We start from the raw sequence: 18,677 nt of genomic DNA, 5'->3' as shown, positions 1-18,677 counted from the left end.
ACACACTCTCATGGTGTATGAACATCCATGTGAGATTTATGCAAATATGTTCTACATGTAGTAACCTAGTTCACCAAGTAACCTAGCAACACTAGAGTCAGCTGGTTAGAAGTGCGTGTGTGTGTGTGTGTGTCCGTCCATCCCTCTGTCTGTGATTTGCATCTGTGGACATGGCTGCAGCAAGTATTGGAGTATGTGCAGCATTTGGTGGAGTTTGAAGTGATATGTGCAGGGAATCTGTCTGTTAAAGTTGTAACTTACGACTACAGCCATCTGTCAAACTGCGTGATGTTAATTCGTGAGTTACTTCTTTTTCTGATTTTGTGTTTGCCCTGAAGTGCGTCTTGCTGTGGCTTTTTTTCCTTCCCTGTGATCACCTGTCAGTCAAACACGGGTCAAGAACTTTATCAGACATTTGTGTTTCAGTAGGTGTGTTCTTTTTCTTTTCCTTTTCTTTTCTTTTTCTTTTCTTTTCTTGTCTTTCTTTTCTATTCTTTTCTTTTCTTTGACGGTTCATTCTTGATTGCGGGAACAGAGGCTTACAAAACAATCTGACCACAAAGTACCTGTTTCGATTGTATTACGTTGTCAGCAGATGGACTTTGCCCAGCTTTCATTTGAAGTCCATAAAGTTGTCACTTTAAAAGAGTACTCCATTGATTCAGCATTGCACTCCTATAACATCCTCTGGTTGACAATGGACAGCAGACATCATCTTTTTTATTCAACACTTTCTTCTTTCATGTCAAAACCTGGTGTCTACATTATCCATAATGCAGAAAGCCTGAAGCCACAAAAAGGCATGTAGTAGTACAACATGTAGTAGTACTACTCCCCAAGACCTGTAAACAGTCTATGATGTGTTCCCCTTTAAGGATTTCTTGTTCATGTTGGCAAAGTTGAGGCAAAGATTTTTGCTTGGCAGCAAGAGAAGTGCGTGTGTGTGTGTATGTGTGTGTGTATGTGTGTGCATAAGAGAGAACGTCAGCTAAAAAAAAAAAAAAAAAGAAAATAGATCATTGATGGCTAGAAACTGAGAAGATTGATCCTGTTGCCAGTACAGGCATGTTGGCACAGCTTAGAATGAAAGTAGTTTTTTGACCTTGGAAACAGCAGTTGGCAAAATCATTTCCACGCAAGGTCTTTTATTTTTTCAGTTTCAGTTTATCCGTGGTGGCTGTTGCTGCTCACGCTAATTAAGCCATAAACGAAACGACGAAATGATCCATTTTCTTGTTCAGTAAACTTAACGTGCCAACAAATACAAGTCACAGCCTTGTTTTGCCAGTTGAGTGCCCTTTGCAGCTCTTTTGATCTATCTATCAATCTATAAATCTATCTGAAAAGTGGGATTCAAGATTATTACTACAGGGGAATCCTTGTGAAATAAAAGAAAAAAGAAAAAAAAAAAAAAAAGGCAACCAAACTTTATGACAGTGTGGGGAAACACTCTGGGCTGCTGTTGTGTGTATGCTGCTGTATGTGCGTGTGCGTGTGTGTGGATGGTTCTCCTCTGAGCTGTGGTTTCTTCATCTACCTTTGAGTCCCTGTCAGGAACACAACACGAGCGACTAGAAAAAGCGGCAGAAAGAGGGAGCCAGGGGTAGACACAGAGAAGACATGAGAGGGAACAAGAATTATGAATTGATAAGCTGAGCAGAGAAGACATGGAAAAAAAAGTGGAAAGAGTTGAAAAAAAATGATGCGAGCAGGTAATGGGAGAAGTGGTATGAAGCAGAAAAGAAGAGGGAGAGAGCAGGACACTTAGCTTCTATGTGTTAGAAAAGTAGAGTGATGGCCAAATAAGCGTACGAGAGCTCCAGGGTGTGTGTTGAAGGACGAGTCTTCTCTCGCAGAAGGTTAAGGCCTAATGTCTAATGACTGACTCTCTGAATGAGCCTGTTATGCCATTCTCTCAGTGCCTTTGATCTCTGTTTTACCCCGATCTAATATACCCGGCAATGGCCTCTCATGTTATCCGAGGTAGAGAGGGAAAAAGCAGGCCAATTACAAGCGAGCAGCACTCCGCTAAGTGGTGTTGGTATTTTCCCTCTCATTAAGTCACAGTCAGAAACCCTCTCAGACTGTTTTCAGTGGTGTAAACATACAGCTTTATACTAAATGTGTTTCTCCATCATGTTCACCGACTCAAACGGATGAATGTTAGGTAAAGATGGGTTGTTGTCATGAAAAAGGACATAGATTTTGATGTGATCAACTTCATTTCATTGTATATATGTATTTGTGTGCTGCAAGGTAAGCGAGAAGAGAATGTCAAGGTCATTGTCCATTTGTTTGAACCCCCTAAACTTTTGGGAGAGACTTTATCTTCTTTTAGATTCTGGGAAGAATTTGCTTGCTGTGCACCTCTGTGACATGATGTGTGCCAAATGATCTGTTTACGCTCTTCTGACAGTTGATCTCTTGTGCTGGTAAGTAATGACTAGAAGCAAAAATTGAAATAGTGTGAAATTGTTGGAGTGGCACCAAATCTCTTAGGGAGTAGGAAGGACAAACAGGGTTGTCACACTATTATCATAAATTGGGTACTAAATTGCTTTCTTTGTAATATTACAATGTCGTTAAAAGTCTTAAACGTAACTGCAAAACCCGTTTAACCATGACCACTATGTTTTCTCAACCTTAACCAAGCATAGACTTGACCAAAGCTGAAGGTGATGCATCATAAAAAAAGTAATAAAGCATTATTTAATTCATTTTTGTAATGTCTTACATTTTATACAGTGACAAATAATGTCATCCTAACAATAGAGGCACTAGATCAGACAGCACTTATGTGGATCATTTGTGAAGGCCATGACATTTATGTTGGGGGACTGATGTTTTACAGCTGCTGTTTACATCAGTTTGCACAATCAAGACCTATATCTTTCAGATCTGTGATCAAAGTTGTTTCCACTGATGTTCATATGTCTTTTAGATGGTATGATCTTGTATGGGTACCTAAATTTAAGCAATTTTAAAAAATGTTCTGCTCACCCTGAGTTTCCTGTGAGGTGAAGGGGCGGGACTTGTTTAACTCCTGCTTGTTGCCAAATGACAAAAACCTGCTGGGACAGTTGCCATGTTGGAGAGAGTGAAAGTCAAAGAAGAAAAGATAGGAGGACGAGGAGGAGGAGGAGGAGGAGGAGGAGGAAGGAGAGGAGAAATGGAAGGAAAAAAGCAGGTTGTGGGAAGGGTGGGAGATGGGAAAACAGGGCAAGAGGAGGTGGAGACTGGGAGAGTGATATAGAGGAATTGCCCCCTAGGCACTCTTCAATTTTGCCCTTATGATGGGAGCATATTTCCCCTGTGCTGTAGCCATCATCTCTCTCTCTCCCTCACAGTTGCTCTTGTACTCTCTCTGCCTCTTACTCTTGCATTTCATCTCATTCTTTCTTGCTGCATTTCTGCTACATTTCCCTCCTCTGTCACTGTTCACTGCTCCTCATAGGCATCTTAGGATACAATCCACTGTCAGCCACCTTCACCAGCATCTATTTTTATGTGTGTGTGTGTGTGTGTGTGTGTGTGTGTGTGTGTGTGTGTGTGTGAGCATGCATCTGCAGCATAACCATCTGCACCACCATATTTGTAGATTAACTCCTGCCAATTTCCACCTGAAAGTCTGTCACTACATCATCTTAGAGACGAAAGCAGGTACCAGCCCAGAAGACACAAAATAAGAAAACCAAAGCCAGTATATTCTCTTCTTTTCTCCATATTTCAGTTCACTCATTCCACCTCAGCCTCGCTCTCCATATGCTTAGAGCTGATGAGCTGCAGCCGCCCTGCTGCACTCACATTTTACAGGTCCTCTTTCACAGGTCACCCTTGAAATGTTCCATCTTCCCCATCATCCTTGATTCTTTCAGGATCATGATGGGTTAGCTACGGCAGTCACCCAGCTGCCAGAGGAGTGTGCATGTGTGTGTGTGTGTGTGTGTTCTGTCTGTGCGTACAAGAGAAAGACAGTGGAAAAATGAAAATAGATCATTCATGGCTAAAAGTAGAGAAGAACAAATCAGTGCTCCTGCCAGATTCCCAGCCTGCATGTCTCTCTGGCTGGCGAAGATGGAGGTGCACGCCAAAACACAGCCGCGCCAATCCTCTATTATTTCCCATTCTCATATTTATACATTTCACTATTGTCCACCTCACTCGCCATTATGGGTGTGCAGAGCTCCAGTGGTTAATAGCATCTTTGAAGACTACTGTACTGGCACATATGGACAGATACCAGCCTAATGAAAACTTTCCCATTGTTTGACTACAATTGAATAAGGCTTCTGTGCAGTTCACCTTCTCGTATTCTTAAATGAGTCGACATATCTGCCCCTGACCATGCTGTAGCTTGGTTCATTGTATCGGCTGTCAAACAAAGCCAGTGTTCAGGCACACAATACCCACGGCCTTGCAGCGTTGGCCCATTTCAATAAAAAACCAAGACTGTGGCTGCCTTGTCCAAATGATTGTCTGTCCCATTACTGTCTGGTTGCAAAGAAGAAGAAGAAAAGAACCTATTTAAAGTAGTAATTCTTGCCATTATAGTTTAAAGGAATAGACATTTTGTTGAAGTCACTTATTCATTTTTTTTTTTTTGATAAGATCAATACCTATCTTATATCTGTACACTAAATATGAAGCTACTTCCCGTAAAACCCCAACATGTTTTAACAAATTGGTTTGTATATGGATTAAACAAACTAGATATAATATCTTCATTTGTGAGCTTTAGAGGTGCTTTCTAGTCTCAATGCTAGGCTAAGCTAAGCTAAACTAAGCAATTTTTTAATTTCTTGATTTCACCAGGAAGTCCCATTCAGATATTAAATATTCTTTTACAAGAGAGACCTGACCAAGATAGCAACCATACAAGCACAGCACATTAAAATACAGCAAAATAATAAAATAGCACATATACGACATAACAGTAATTTGAGCTCAATGTTTTCTCAAGAAACATAAGTACATGTCTCATTTAGCACATTCTTTATGATGCCCTTAAATACCATTGCCCAATTCATAGAGTGCAATGGTGAGTATGAGGCATTGTGTTAGTAATAAATGGTATTGATGCATAGTACACTGAATCAAGGCTCCATAACAGAGAGGAGGCTGTATGCATATACAATATAATCAATCCCCATAATCAGTCAGAGGCAGAAACATAGCCAGAAGTTTTTTCTTAGCATTGAAGTGAAAAAAGATTTATTTCTAACATAAAAGCCTATTTTCACTTTGAGCTTCCTAACTAGATTATCAGTATGCGCATTAAATAAAATTCATGTATGCATACACCCAGGTATTTGAACAAGGGCCCCCTTTTAATGGATTTACCATCAGATGTGAAAATGCTAAAATCATTTAACAACTGTATATGAGCTTTTGAAAAGACCAAGAACGTTGTTTTCCGAACATTTAATACCAATTTCAAACTATGCAGAATAGTTTGCAATGATTGTAACGCAGTCTGAAGCGCTTTTACCTTTTTTCTTTGAAGGGAGCATGCATTTAAATGACAGTGTCATCAGCATATAAGTGCATTTTAGCTTGAATGTCCATACTCAAGTCACTTATATAAATAGAAGATAAAATACCCCCAACATAGAACTGTGAGGGACACCTTTAGTTATGTCAAGAAAATCTCATTTATAACCCTCTGCATAGACACACTGGGTTGAATCAGCAAAATAGTTTCTAAACCATTTAACAGCCTCAAGACTGAACTCAAGTTTGTTCAGCAGCAGATCATGATCCACTCAATCAAATGCCTTGGACAAATCCACAAATATGGAAGCACAATGCTGCTGTTTTCTGTCCAAGGCCCCAATTAAATCATTCAACACAACCATAGCAGCAGTAACTGTAAGCAAAGGGACTACTGGCCAGTTTCTTATTTACTGGACAGACGCAAGAATGGTATCAATCTTCTCATCAAACTCTCTGCAAGAAAGCAAATAAGTGTAACAACAGCTGATCTGCGGCATAACACATTGCATGGTGTTGGTGTGCTCATGCATAAGAATATGGTAGTTGAACAGTTCATAAACTGTAGTGCCAAAGGAAAGGGCTGTTTGATGGCAAAAAAAAGCAGTGAAAATATTCAAAATCCAACATTCACTTCAACTAATATTAGCTTTTTTCAGTGTGCAAAATGGCTATGACTGATAATTACCTCACACAGCCTGACACCAAATAACCAGAACTATCCCTTTTAGGGTGGGTCTTTCTACCAAACTTCCCGAAAATCTCACATCTTTGACATCTGACATCTTTTCGTGGTTGAACGTGAAACACTCTTTGACCCACAGCTCGAGAGAGCAGAGACAGCAGAGAGCGGGCAGACCCAGCTCTTAGCAAAGTGGGTCAGACCAGCTGCCATGATCACATGAATATTTAAAATGAAACAGCTCCAGACTGAAGCCTCTGTAACAATCATGTTGATGCCAAGCAGTGTTAAACAATGACAGCATGTTGTACATCTCCAACTCCCTACTGAGCAGCTACTGAATATTTGTGCCTACTCAAAGGGGGGGGGGGGGGGGGGGGGGGGTCTAAAGAGGAATAAAAATATAGAAGGAAAAGAATAATATGTTGGGTAGAAAAAGATGGCAATGCAAATAGTGGCAGCACATTCAGATTTTAATTTGAAGAACACAGAAAACACATAGGAAGCAGAGGCTGGGAGGGAACAAAAGAAGGACCTTGAAAGTCTCAGTAGACTATTTGGTGTATAAAATGTGTGTGTGCGTAATACTGTACTACCTCAATTATCTAACAAGAGACGAAGAAGAGAGAACACTGTTGGCTGACAGATAGATCAGTCGAGGCCAAAAGATGAAAAATAGAAACAAACTTTGTAATTAACTCAACACAGAAAAGCGCTGACTGGCAGAGAGCCAGACGGACTGACAGGTTAAAAAAAAAAAACAAAGAAAGGAGGAGAGCATAGGGAGACGGAGACATGGCTGGAGGATGGATAGAAGTAGGTCAGCAGGAGTGACTGAGAGGAGAGCGAGACGTGTGGAGGGATGGATAGGGAGAAGGAAATAACGAAGACTGAGAGCCAACATTCAGCTGGGCCAAGTCTACCTCTATCTTTTCTCTCCATGCATATGGGTGTCTTTTAAGTGTGTGCACGCACAACCACACACTTAGACAGATGTGTGCGTGGCACTGTGATTGACAGCTCCTAGCCAGCAGCCTCTCTCCAAATCCAAAGACTTCATAATAAACAGAACATGGTTTAATTTACTCCTCCAGGCAGAGCAGTGCTGCTCACTTTGCTGTCAATTCATAAACAGGGACACACACCGGCACATGCAAGTATGACACACTGCAAAAAATATCAGTCTCAACAAGTTATTTGACATAGCATTCTTACTTCAAACTGGATCTTTGTTAAAACTAGGATGGCACTCAGCAGAGCGCATACCTCCGGCAAAGCCAAATATTGATGAAAATGTAATAAAAATCTTGCAATGCAGAGGGAAGTGATAAAAAAATTCCTGGCTCCTTCATTGTACCTAATCCACAGCAAAATTAAATTACCTTTTCCCTAACCCATGCTCCATCTCTCCACCAAGTTTGGAGCAAATCGGTTTATTACCTTTTGCATCATCCTGTGGACCAATAAGCAAACAACCAACAAACAGACAAACAGACAGAGGTGAAAACATAATCCCCTTGGTGGAGGTACTCAGATGTCCCCCAGTGTTTTGGCTCATGACATCTAACAAAGTAAAAATAAATCAAGAAATTTAATGTTTAAGATGTGTACACATTATCAGAAGCTCCACCAAAGACCATCCAATATTTCAAAATAAAAGCAACAATTAAAGTAAAAAACCCAAAAATGAAAACAGATTTTGACTCCACAAATATGTCCATGGCTACAATGGATATTTTTTGCAGTGAAATGAACACACACACACACACACACACACACACACGGTCAATATGAGGCGGCCCGGTCCATCCAGGTTCCACGGCTGTCTGAAATCTGTCCACGGTGGGATGCTGACTTGGAGAAGGCCGTCGTCACGGCTACACCAATGACACGGCTGGATGTGGGGGAGCTTCTTGGGTGGCAGCTCTCATTCAGCCAATCAAGGCAAACAGGCCACGCTCTATTTAATGATTATCCCAGCATCTGTCCCCTATCTCTCATCTCTGTGTGAAAGCCGGCGAAAGATGAGCACAAACACACTCGCAGGAGCTCAGACAATCCCATCCAGGCGAGCAGCTCGATTCTGGCTTTCATCGAGTAATCTCATCTCAATTTAATCAAATCGTGTGCATTATAAACAGGCTGTGTGCCTGTGATTCATTAAATAGTTAGTGGAGAACGTGGTTAATAGAGGATGTGATTATAGCAGCAGCAATTAATGCCAGTCCAATAAAATACATGATTATCACATTTGGAGTTTAATCTCAGTTGTTATCCATGTGTTGAAAAGGCAATACAAAGGAAGGCTTCATCCTCTTTCCATTCTGTTTACTTTTACTTACAGCAGCCAGAGTGTGTGGGTGATAAGGTTTACATCGTTCCACGTTCTTGCTGCAGCTTGGCAAGGTGTATTGATTTCATTTCCTGCATTTGTTTTGTGGAGAAGATCCCATACTCTCCTGCACTTTCATCCTATCGAGACGTCAGCAGGGTTGGTTTCTGCCCGGTCACCTGGATATTGTGAATCGTCGTATTATGCAGCTGCTTCTCAAACAATGAAATCGCTCTGTAATTGATAGCACAGATAGCATGCGAGAGCAAAGAAGAAACTGACGCGAGGGAAAGAAAGCCTAATATTCTTGATTTATCAGCCCAGCAGCCTTTGAGATGAATGAGAAGAGGAAAGCTGTCTGTGGCTGCTTATTGCACCCTGCGGGATGAATGCTCACTATTGCACTGTTTATCTTTGGTTGGGTAAAAAAAATGAAGTGCAACATCAATAAAAATGTTAATCAGAAACAGAAAAAAACCCATTGTTTGCACTTTCAATTTATCGGGCCACTTGATAGAAGAGAGAAAACAATCTGGACATCAATCTACAAAGTCTATTTCTTTCTGTTGTGATTCATTTGTAAGTCATACAGTGAATTACACTCCACTGAACCTCCCAACTTTTTGTCCCATAAGCACCCAGAATCATATCTTTAAAGTATTACACCACTGTTTTCACATTATTCCCCTTCGAACAAATCATGTGTATTCTCGTGAACATTATGTGATTTCGCCTGTTTAGAAAGCTTGAAACCTAAAGCCACTGAGCTAAAGGAAAAGTGACTTGTGGTTATTCTGTGTAATGAGACTGTAAAATATTACTGATCGCAAGACTGAACACTAGATTCAATTATTTGATAAGATGAATATTTACATAAATACCTTGTGTTCTCTCCTGGTTCCTGAGATACTCAATCTAAATGGTCACTCCTTTTGTGCCTCCAGGTGAGACTGGTGCAGCCCTGTCACGCCCACAGCGCCCCCTTTCGGCCCGGACGGCCCACCACGCCCCGGCGCCTATGAAAGGGTACCATGTCAGCCGTAGCATGTCCCAGCATTCCTCCGGTGGTGGCGGAGGAGGCCCTTGCCACTGCGCGCCTGAGGACTGTGATGGCCCGGGCAGAGACTACTACCAGGGTCACAGCGATGGCCACTATTATCCTGCGGGAGGTCCATCTGAGGCTCTAGCACTGGAGAGGCACCATTCCCATACCCACTCCCACTCCCACAGCCATTCTGGCACGTTCCCTCGTTCCCACCCCAGCCAGCACCCAGCTCTCCAGTCATTTGATTCTTGCGAGGAGTGCCTGTCCTCAGGCCACGGAGGGAAGATGCATCGCATTCCCCCGAACCTGATGGACCAGTTTGAGAAGCAGGTGCCCTTTCATCCTGATGGCTTCCACACACTGCAGTACCAGCGCACTGCAAGCGGGGGTGCTGAGCAACGCAGCGAAAGCCCCTCTCGCATCCGTCACCTAGTCAACTCTGTGCAGCGCCTCTTTGCCAAGTCCCATTCCCTGGAGGCACCATCCAAACGGGAATACAACGGCACAAGAGGAGGCGGGGACTACCGTGGTGAGAGAGGAGGAGGCCACAGGAGCGGAGGGGAGGACAGCGGAGGCCACTACTCGGGCCACCAGTCTCGGTCCACCAGGAGGAGCAAGTCTCGAGAGCGTAGCAAGAGCGGAGACTCACGGCACGAGTCGGGCAGACGCCACCGCAGCAGGACAGCGGGCTGGTGGAGCTCTGATGACAACCTGGACAGTGACAGCAGCTTCCTGGTGAGTGGGGGCAGACGGGGGTATCCCAGCGGGCACGAGAGCCTGGATGCTGCCATCCAGGAGCTCACCATGAAGAAGCCCAAAGAGCGTGGTGGAGGGCCAGGTCCAGGGGAATGCATGGCCTGCACCACGATGGCTCTCGCTGGGAGTGAAGGAGGGGGACACCACGGGCACCACGGCCACTCCCTCAAGAGGAGCACCTGGTCGGCCATGACAGTGAGTCAGGCAAGGGAGGTGTACCCTTCCACCAGGGGAGGAGGCTACAACAAAGCCCTTGTGCCCGTAGAGAGCAAGCTGAAGGAGAGGACCTTCCACTACCTGCAGGTGTGTGCACGCCTGCCTGTAAACCAATGTGTGTGTGTTTGTGTGTGTGTGTCTGTGTGAGTACAAAGGGAATATAGTATTTGAGTGACTTTATTTGCTGCTCAGTGACCTGCAGCAAAAAGGAGCAATACATTTTTTTTTGTTGGTTCATATATCCCTGCGGCACTGACACTCAGCGGGTTCATATACAGGTATTTACTGTGTGCTGAAACCTCGGGCAAACAATTTTGAATTCCATGAAACTTTTTTTTTTTTCATGAAAAGTATCAAAAATATGATGTGAAATGTGAAAACTGAGCAGAAACAGGGTTTAAATATCCACCTGAGCAACACCCTGGACTGTCTTGGTATTTTGCTGTGAGTCAGAAAACAATGATTCTCACCCATGCAGAGATTATTTGATGTCTCTCCTAACAGTTCCCACTTCCAGGCGCCACTCTCCCTGTCTGAATTCAACTCATGCAATTTTCCCTTTGCCCTTTCTCCCATTTTATATACATGAATTCCATAAAATGAAAAGCTAATGGCTGTTACAGTGCACCTACAAAGGCAGCCCAGCGAGCACACACACTCATACACACACAAACACGCATGCTCAAACCTCCAGCTGTGCTGAGGTAGAGCTGCCATGCAGGCTGTGTTTCTACGGAAACAGCAGGTAGCCACAGGAGTCCCTGGTGTTTTTCCAACTCTCATCCTTTAGACACAGCTGAGGTCTGCTGATAGAAGGGGCAGTGAGAGCAGGGCTGCGTGTGTCAGGGTTTTCAAAGGACAAACCCCACACAATTTGCCTCTGTGCCTTCGGCTACCATCTCATTCACACCTTAGGACACGAAATGAGCTCACCCTCTGCAGCTTTTCTCATATCTTCAGGCGTCACTTGCAGTTTTGTCAGGAGAAGGGAGACAGTGTGAGGAGTGAATTTTGTGCCGTGTACAGATGTGCTGAGGTCAGCCAGATTGATCCATGGCTCTAGATCAGACAGCTTCCAGGAGCTGCAGATATAGAGCTGTCCTGGTGGACTGGACCTGAACAGGTGCCATATTGAAGCAGCAGCTCTGAACTGGAACTTTGTTCTGTGGAAGCAAAATTCAAAACATTTTCTGCCAGATAGAGTGTGTAATAGATAGAGTGTGTACTCGATAGTATACATGCAACAAGAGACTTTAAAGCTGCTATTATCAATATTATACATATAACTACATGAATATTAAAGCGGTGACTCGTGGTGATGAGCCCACGGGGAATTATCACACAATTGTGTAATTCTCACAGCTCTATGGAGCTTTATATCCTCTTGTTTTTGTTCACTCACACTGCTCTCATAGTGTTGTTTTTGACTAAAAACCCACTGTGCACCACCAGCACCAAACAGCAGAAGAGACCAAGTTAATTAGTTAGTCACAACAAAAAAATCTGAGCTGAAAGTACAGTAGATGTTGGACTTTGATCATCAGGTGGCCACAAATACAACTTCAAATGGATGCTTATGTTGTTCCAAAGCTGCTGGATGTGTAAATTTGCTAACAGTTCACTTTTGCCTACAAAGGTGATAATACCATAGTTTTGTGTTCACAGCTCGTTTCCGCTGTCTCCAAGTGGCCAAAATCAGTAATTGCAAGTTTAACTCTTTAACTTTTTATTTTTATTTTGACTGTCTTACATAAAAATTATGAAAAACTCCTCAAGAGACAAAGAAATGTTATGCTAACATGCTAAAATTCCCATACAAATCTTGTGAAAAGATGGTGTTGTCCACATTTATTCTTTATTCCACTGTTCACATTTGTGTTGCTCAGCTCAGTCACTGCATGGGAGTGTGTGTCCACTCCACAACATGAGCCATTAAATTATTTTTTTTTTTAAAAGATGCTGACGACCCTCACCTGGCGAAGGAGATTAGAGTTTAAAGTAAAACATGAGTATCACTTGATTTGACCACACACTACATGAATATAATGGTGTAAAGGTCACAAAGGGGAAAACCAGTGGAGAACCATGAGCATTAGAGATGGACCTTCAGCCCAACACTGACGAACCCACCCCAAGGCTTTGAGCCTTCAGGAAGGCTGAGGGCAGGGATTTTAGGTCCCACCAACTATAAATCAAAATGTGATTGGTTAATTTACCTGCCACTTTTTTTTTAAACAAACGCTCAGCTGTGAGGGCTTCAGGCTTTCCGTCCCGGTTATGAAGTCCTAACCAATGGGTAAGTCAACTAACCTTTTCTCTGCCTAGAGACAACAAAAAAGGAAAACCTGATTGGATTACTCTGTATTCAGAATTTTAGGACAGTAATCCTCAAATTACAATTAGAGGAGAATATAGAATAAAAATTAGAAGAGAAAGGAAAGGAAAGTTGCTTCTCTGAAGGCTTAGAAGGCCCTGACAAGTCCCCTCTGGGAAAAGCACTCTTGCATAACAAAGTACCTGCAGAAAATACATATTGAAGAAGTTGATTTTTGAAACACTGACATGTTTCTACAAGCTTATCTCGACAAGTCCACACCAAGAAAAGCAAGACAGAAGCGAATGGGCTCGAAGTGAAAATTAAAGCAACAAAAATGACTGAAGTCTGAATCACAGTGGTCAGAAGCAAAGGGACATGTGCAGGGTTTTCTCCGATGGTGTCAGTGCCAATCACGATGTGTGGCATCAGAACCCGGCGCTCTCCATTCCCTAAGCCTCTCTCGTCCCCTCGGCCTGTGTCTCATAGATAAGGAATGACAAAAACAAGAATATGGAGTGAAAGTGAAATGAAGAGAGAAACAGTGAGGGAGAGTGAGAGAGACAAAGATGGAGGAGGGAAAAGAGCAAGGTACAGGGATCCAGAGATAGCGAAGCAAGCTCAGGGATAGAAAAGAGATAAAGGAGGTGATGGTAGCCAAGGGGCAGAGTGAGAGGAGGAGTGAAAGAGCAGGATGAGAAAATGAGAGAGATAGTGGAAGGCCAGGGGGATCGGGAGATTAGGCTGAATCATCTTTTAAGTGATGACCTTAAAAACACACACTCAGCTGGATGCCAAACCCTGGGGCCTTGACTATGTGTGTGTCAAAGTGTGTAGGTGTTTTCATTTGGTCACTGGAAAAAAAACCCAAAAAAACCTGGGGTTTATCCATATTGGAAGTCAAATTACCTTCTACTTCAGCACATGCTTTTACAAACTGAAACATTCATGATTTTAACAGTTCCACAGCCATTATGTTTTTTTACGCAGCTCCCATGAAGATTTGCCAGCAAGGCAGTGCAGAAACTTCATCCTTGTATTTTTGCTCTCTACTAATGTCATCTGCGAAGATTCTCAGTCATCCAGGTCATGGTTATCCATCAGCCTCTTGGGTGAGAGGTGAAACGTCTTCAGGTTTCTACAGCCAGGTCCAGCTGCCCTTGATTTAACCCTTCTTGGATACCCTTGTTATGTAATTTCCTCGGCTTTTTCTCTGTTGTCTTCAAAATGTTTTGCTGTTATGAGAGACGTGGGCCCTCCACTCACACATAGATTCGCCTCTGATTGCACACAATCTGCAGTGGTTAATGGGAAAATTACCTCGCCTTGACAAATGGAGCATATTTGACATACAACAAGATGACATACTGTTGAGTAGGTTTGTGTTCCAAGGCTGCATCTTTACTTATTTGGATTATTACACCTGAGACACACTGTGGCGTGTGTGTCGCGGCTGCTGTTGCAGGATACTTGAATGTTGGATTTGTCTTCATTTTTAATACATTTCTGATTTATTTATGACAGAAAATGCCTCTAAAACACCACTCTCTACATGCAGCTGCTGAAATGGTTAAAAAATATATATTTGTATTTTTTCACGTCTATGACGTGTTCAGATTCAGCCTGGACGTGGAGACTACAGTGGAAGGTGTCAGTTGCTGGTGTGATGTCAAAATGACTGTCAACAGGTCTTTTCTCTGTCTGTTTTTGCTGCAAGGTGTGTGTGTCACACATGAAAACTAGGCGAGACGCCAAACTTCTAGATCATACAATGCAGCCACGTCTCCCATGGGCAGTGTGTCTGGTCTAATCCATTAACATGGGCGTTAGAATGAAAACCAACCCGTTTCGCTGCTGCTACACACACCCAACACACCCAGTGTGTCTCCAGCCTGACAAACGTCAGTGTGATCTTCAGTTAGGCTTTTGTACCTCTGGAAGTTGGACCTCATCTCTCAAGATGCAAATTAAAGCTGCACAAATCTGTATTTTTTATTTGAACAATGGCTGAAGTAACGTCCGATGTGTGTCAACCGACTCTGATGCAGCGGTCATCTTTAGAGCCACTTGGTTTTCATGTTGGCAAATTCTGGTCGCATCTAATCCGTTTGTTCAGTTAATGCATCTTTAAAGACAAGAACTGGTTCATTGTCTTTCTGTCTTGCTAGCTCCGTCTACCATAACAGTCAACTCATATGAAAACGTCGGAATATAGTCTGTCACAGTTTCATTCGCTGAATGAGGTGTCATCTTAAGCTGTTTTTCTTTGGAAGAACTCTAACAACAGACCAGAGAGGGATAACATTTTTTAGAGTAATGAATGCATTCTGACTTGGTTATGAGGGCTCATACATTTTACATGAGGGCCGCAGTGGGAACCTGTCAGTTTTTTGGTTTCATTTCATTGCTCTTTATCAGTTTGCTATGTGTTGTCTTCCTCCTTAGTTGCTTGTCCTCAGTGTGTCCCTGTGCGTGTGTGTGTGTTTCATTTTATTTTCTCATCAGACTCCTTCGTTTCATCATCTGTCTTCCTGCTCTCTGACTGCTATAAGTCTGCTACTCTGCTTTCTTGCTTTGTCACCCTGTACATCTGTCTGTCTCTCTATATGCCGCCCGCCTCTCCTGTCTGTCTGCTTACATTTCGTCTGTCTGTCCTCTCTGCTCCTCTGCCCGTCTTTCTGTGCCTTTGTTTATTTGCTCTGTCTGTCGGCTTCTGGCTTACGCTGTTTTTCCTTCTCCGTGTCAGTGTTTCTCCAGCTGTCAGAGTTTCTCTCTTTCTGTAAGTCCCTTTGTCTCTTTCGCTCTTTCACGAACATCATCTCCCATGTGTATGCATATACTGTATGTGCATGTGTGCGCGCGCGCTCATGTGTGTGTGTGTGTGTGTGTGTGTGTGTGTGATCTCGTCGTGTGCATGAGCATGCTTGAGCTCTCTGTGTTGGTGCCTTTGCTTTACAAGCCAACACTGTGTGCACGTGTGACAGGACTGTGCCTCTGAATCATCGCTGTCCTTCTGTTTGAGGTGTGAAATATCTTTCACTGATGAAATATATTTCTGTTTTGAGAAGTCTTTTGACTTTGAGAACAGATATTGGGAAGAAACTGCCAACAGTGCAGTGAAAACATCTTCAATATCTCAACACTGATTAATTCACGTCGTGATTAATTGCCTTTCACTTAACAGTTGGTGTGGACGAAGAATGCCTACTTACTTTTAACTCATATCAACTCTGTGTTTAATCCATTAATAGAGAGTCTTACTAAACAAACTTGACCATGTGTCGACTCCACATGGTTGCACACTTCTACTCACGACACGTTGTATTATCCTCCTTCCTCATGTCAGTACTTACCTACGACTATGTGAATGTGTCTCAGGTCCCATCAGAAGACTGGGGAGGTGGATACGGCAGCGGCGGCCCAACCGACAGCGGAGGGGAGATTCCCTGCCGTCGCATGCGAAGCGGCAGCTACATCAAGGCCATGGGTGATGACGACAGTGCCGACTCAGACACCAGCCCCAAAGCCTCACCCAAGTCCACCCTGATCGCTCAGAGGGATGCCTTTAGACGATCTATCAGCATGGATCAAAGGTCAAATGACACAGATGTCATTGTGATGTACATGTTGAAAGACGTTTGAGCTGTGTGCGTTGATCCGCTCCAGCCTGACACTCCCTGGTTTTTAACAACCACAAGTTACAGAAGTCCTGACGGCTTGTTTTAAGGCTCAGTTTCTGAATACAGCCTATGTGCATTTCTCTGTGGACTGAGCACTTTGAGATATTCACAGTGTTAATATAGAAACTAGACCTGCTTTATAATCAAAAAAGACATGGTAATCTCATTTTATACAATGAGGGACCTTTAATTAAAGGCATTTAATGCATCTGTATAAAACCTGTTTGCTCCATTAATGGACTTTTTGCATGATGCTAATCTGTTGTTGTCCATCTGTAGAAATTCTGAAATACATGCTTTTAAATATCCCTCCAGTTTTGTTTTGCAGCAGAATGCAGCACCACAGTCCTTGTGCTGTTAAAGTCAGTATACTCTGGCTTCAAACTAGAGGTAGATGGAAAATAAAAAAAATTTAAAAGAGTATTAATTTTGAAGAACTTAAAAAGCTGCTCCAGTGATTCCTTTTTGCACGTCTATGAAATTTAGGGAATGGATGGACACTCAGGATGGATGGACCCAGAATAACTGATAAAATCGGTCTTGGTTAAATTGGTGGAGTTCCCCTTATGATAAATATTCCACAATAGATTTCAGTAATGTTGAATCTGCCATCACTTATTCTGAGCTGATAACTGTGTATTACAGTATGTTAAAGACCAGATTTTGTCACAGAGTGATATAGAAAGAAAGACAATAAGTGATATAAGTGAATTATCACATGAGCACAGTTATCATTAAAGAGACAGAACATTTATTTTCTTGCATATAGTGTATGTAGTGGATACCTTCATGTAATGTCGGCTCATTATTTGGAAACCTGGAGTTTATCATAGGACTTTTTCAGATTTAACTCCACCTCTGTCCTACATAGGAAATAGCTGTATTTATTAGTTCCGAATGATTGAATAGATATTAAAAATATCATAGTTATGATTTAATGATTTTCAGTATCTCTTTTGAGTTGGGAATGCAGCATTTCAACACTCAAAATGACTCCAGCTGGCATAGTGATGGCGCGTGACTCAGTGACATTTTATTTGATTGTCGTGTTTAACCAAATGGTGCACCGTGTGTTACAAATATGAGTTTTTGTCAAAAATAGCAAAGCAAATGGCTTCAGATTTTACAGCCAGAATGTGATACTAACTGGGTGAGAAATAGCGGTCTGTTTCATCATGCACTGTGGTTGTTAATGCAGATCATGTGTGTTATATGTTTGATCCAGGTACTCGTGTAAGCAGTGTACAGATTCCTACCCCAACAGCCGAACCACACCCAAAACCCACACCCGCTCTCGTAGTTACACCCGCTCTCTGACCAGCTCCCAGGTAATGAATAATCTGGTTTAAGTTTTGCATCAAGTGCAGCGATCTGTCACCGGAGGTGTCTTAACTGGACTCAAGTGTCCTCATTTCCTTGTCCTCTAGCTGGGAGATACGTTGAACCGTCAGTTTGAGGCGGTGTGCGAGACCATGTTTGGGGAGGTGGAGTCTCAGGCCGTGGAGGCCCTGGATCTTCCGGGTGTGTTCCGCACTCGCAGCCACAGCTACGTTCGCGCCATCCAGGCCGGCTGCTCCCAGGACGACGACTGCCTCTCCGTCTTCTCCATGTCAGGTCCCCAGGGAAGCATCAAGGGCGGGGCTGGTGAGTGCGTGCATGTGTGCGACTCAGCCTACCGGCGTGTAAAAAGTCTGTGGTGTCTGTGCGAGTGAAGAAGAATGTGCGGTTGCCTTTTATGTGGTGGCAACCATGGGGGCGACAGAGTATGGCAGCTGGCGGGAGAAGGAATTTCATGACAGCTTGTGCCTACTTACTTCAGCAGAAGCAAGTTTACACACTTACACACACAAACCTCACACTGTCAGCCACTGCACAGACGCATGTACTATCTGCATCCATTTTTTATTTTTGAACCTTTTTTCCTTCTCTGTAATCATTATTTTTCACCCGTCTCCTCCCCTGCAGCTCTTTCTTTGTGTTTCTGCGTATGTGTGCGTGCTATAAACATAGGCTTGCATGTATGTTATTGTGCATGCTCTCTCTTCTCTCTGTCATCTCTGTCTTGTCCTGTATCCCCTCTCCTCCATCACCTTCCCGCGTGATAGCACGTTCCTGTGGCTCAATAATAGGTGCAGGAACACTCATAATTGTGTTGATAGCTC

General features: G+C 43.1%; 1 protein-coding gene across 2 annotated transcripts in view; it reads left to right on the top strand.

Annotated features, from left to right (window-relative positions):
- dlgap3 (discs, large (Drosophila) homolog-associated protein 3) overlaps window positions 1-18,677 on the top strand; it is a 125,663-nt gene that overhangs the window by 93,605 nt on the left and 13,381 nt on the right. Inside the window, exons 3-6 of one of the 2 annotated variants that reach the window (XM_071499312.1) lie at window positions 9,449-10,608; window positions 16,214-16,428; window positions 17,741-17,843; window positions 17,943-18,159. In XM_071499312.1, the coding sequence (XP_071355413.1) occupies window positions 9,523-10,608; window positions 16,214-16,428; window positions 17,741-17,843; window positions 17,943-18,159 (1,621 nt within the window). In that variant the 5' untranslated portion in view covers window positions 9,449-9,522. Of the gene's footprint in view, window positions 1-8,898; window positions 10,609-16,213; window positions 16,429-17,740; window positions 17,844-17,942; window positions 18,160-18,677 lie in introns of those variants that run through there. The other variant, XM_071499311.1, reaches the window with a different exon arrangement.

The sequence above is a fragment of the Trachinotus anak genome, unplaced genomic scaffold, assembly GCF_046630095.1.
Source record: "Trachinotus anak isolate AG129_WGS33_773 ecotype Australia unplaced genomic scaffold, CSIRO_AGI_Tana_v1 ptg000016l, whole genome shotgun sequence".
In the NCBI taxonomy this organism is placed as follows: domain Eukaryota; kingdom Metazoa; phylum Chordata; class Actinopteri; order Carangiformes; family Carangidae; genus Trachinotus; species Trachinotus anak.
Note: the sequence above shows the minus strand (reverse complement) of the source record. Positions and strands in the feature narration are given on the sequence as shown.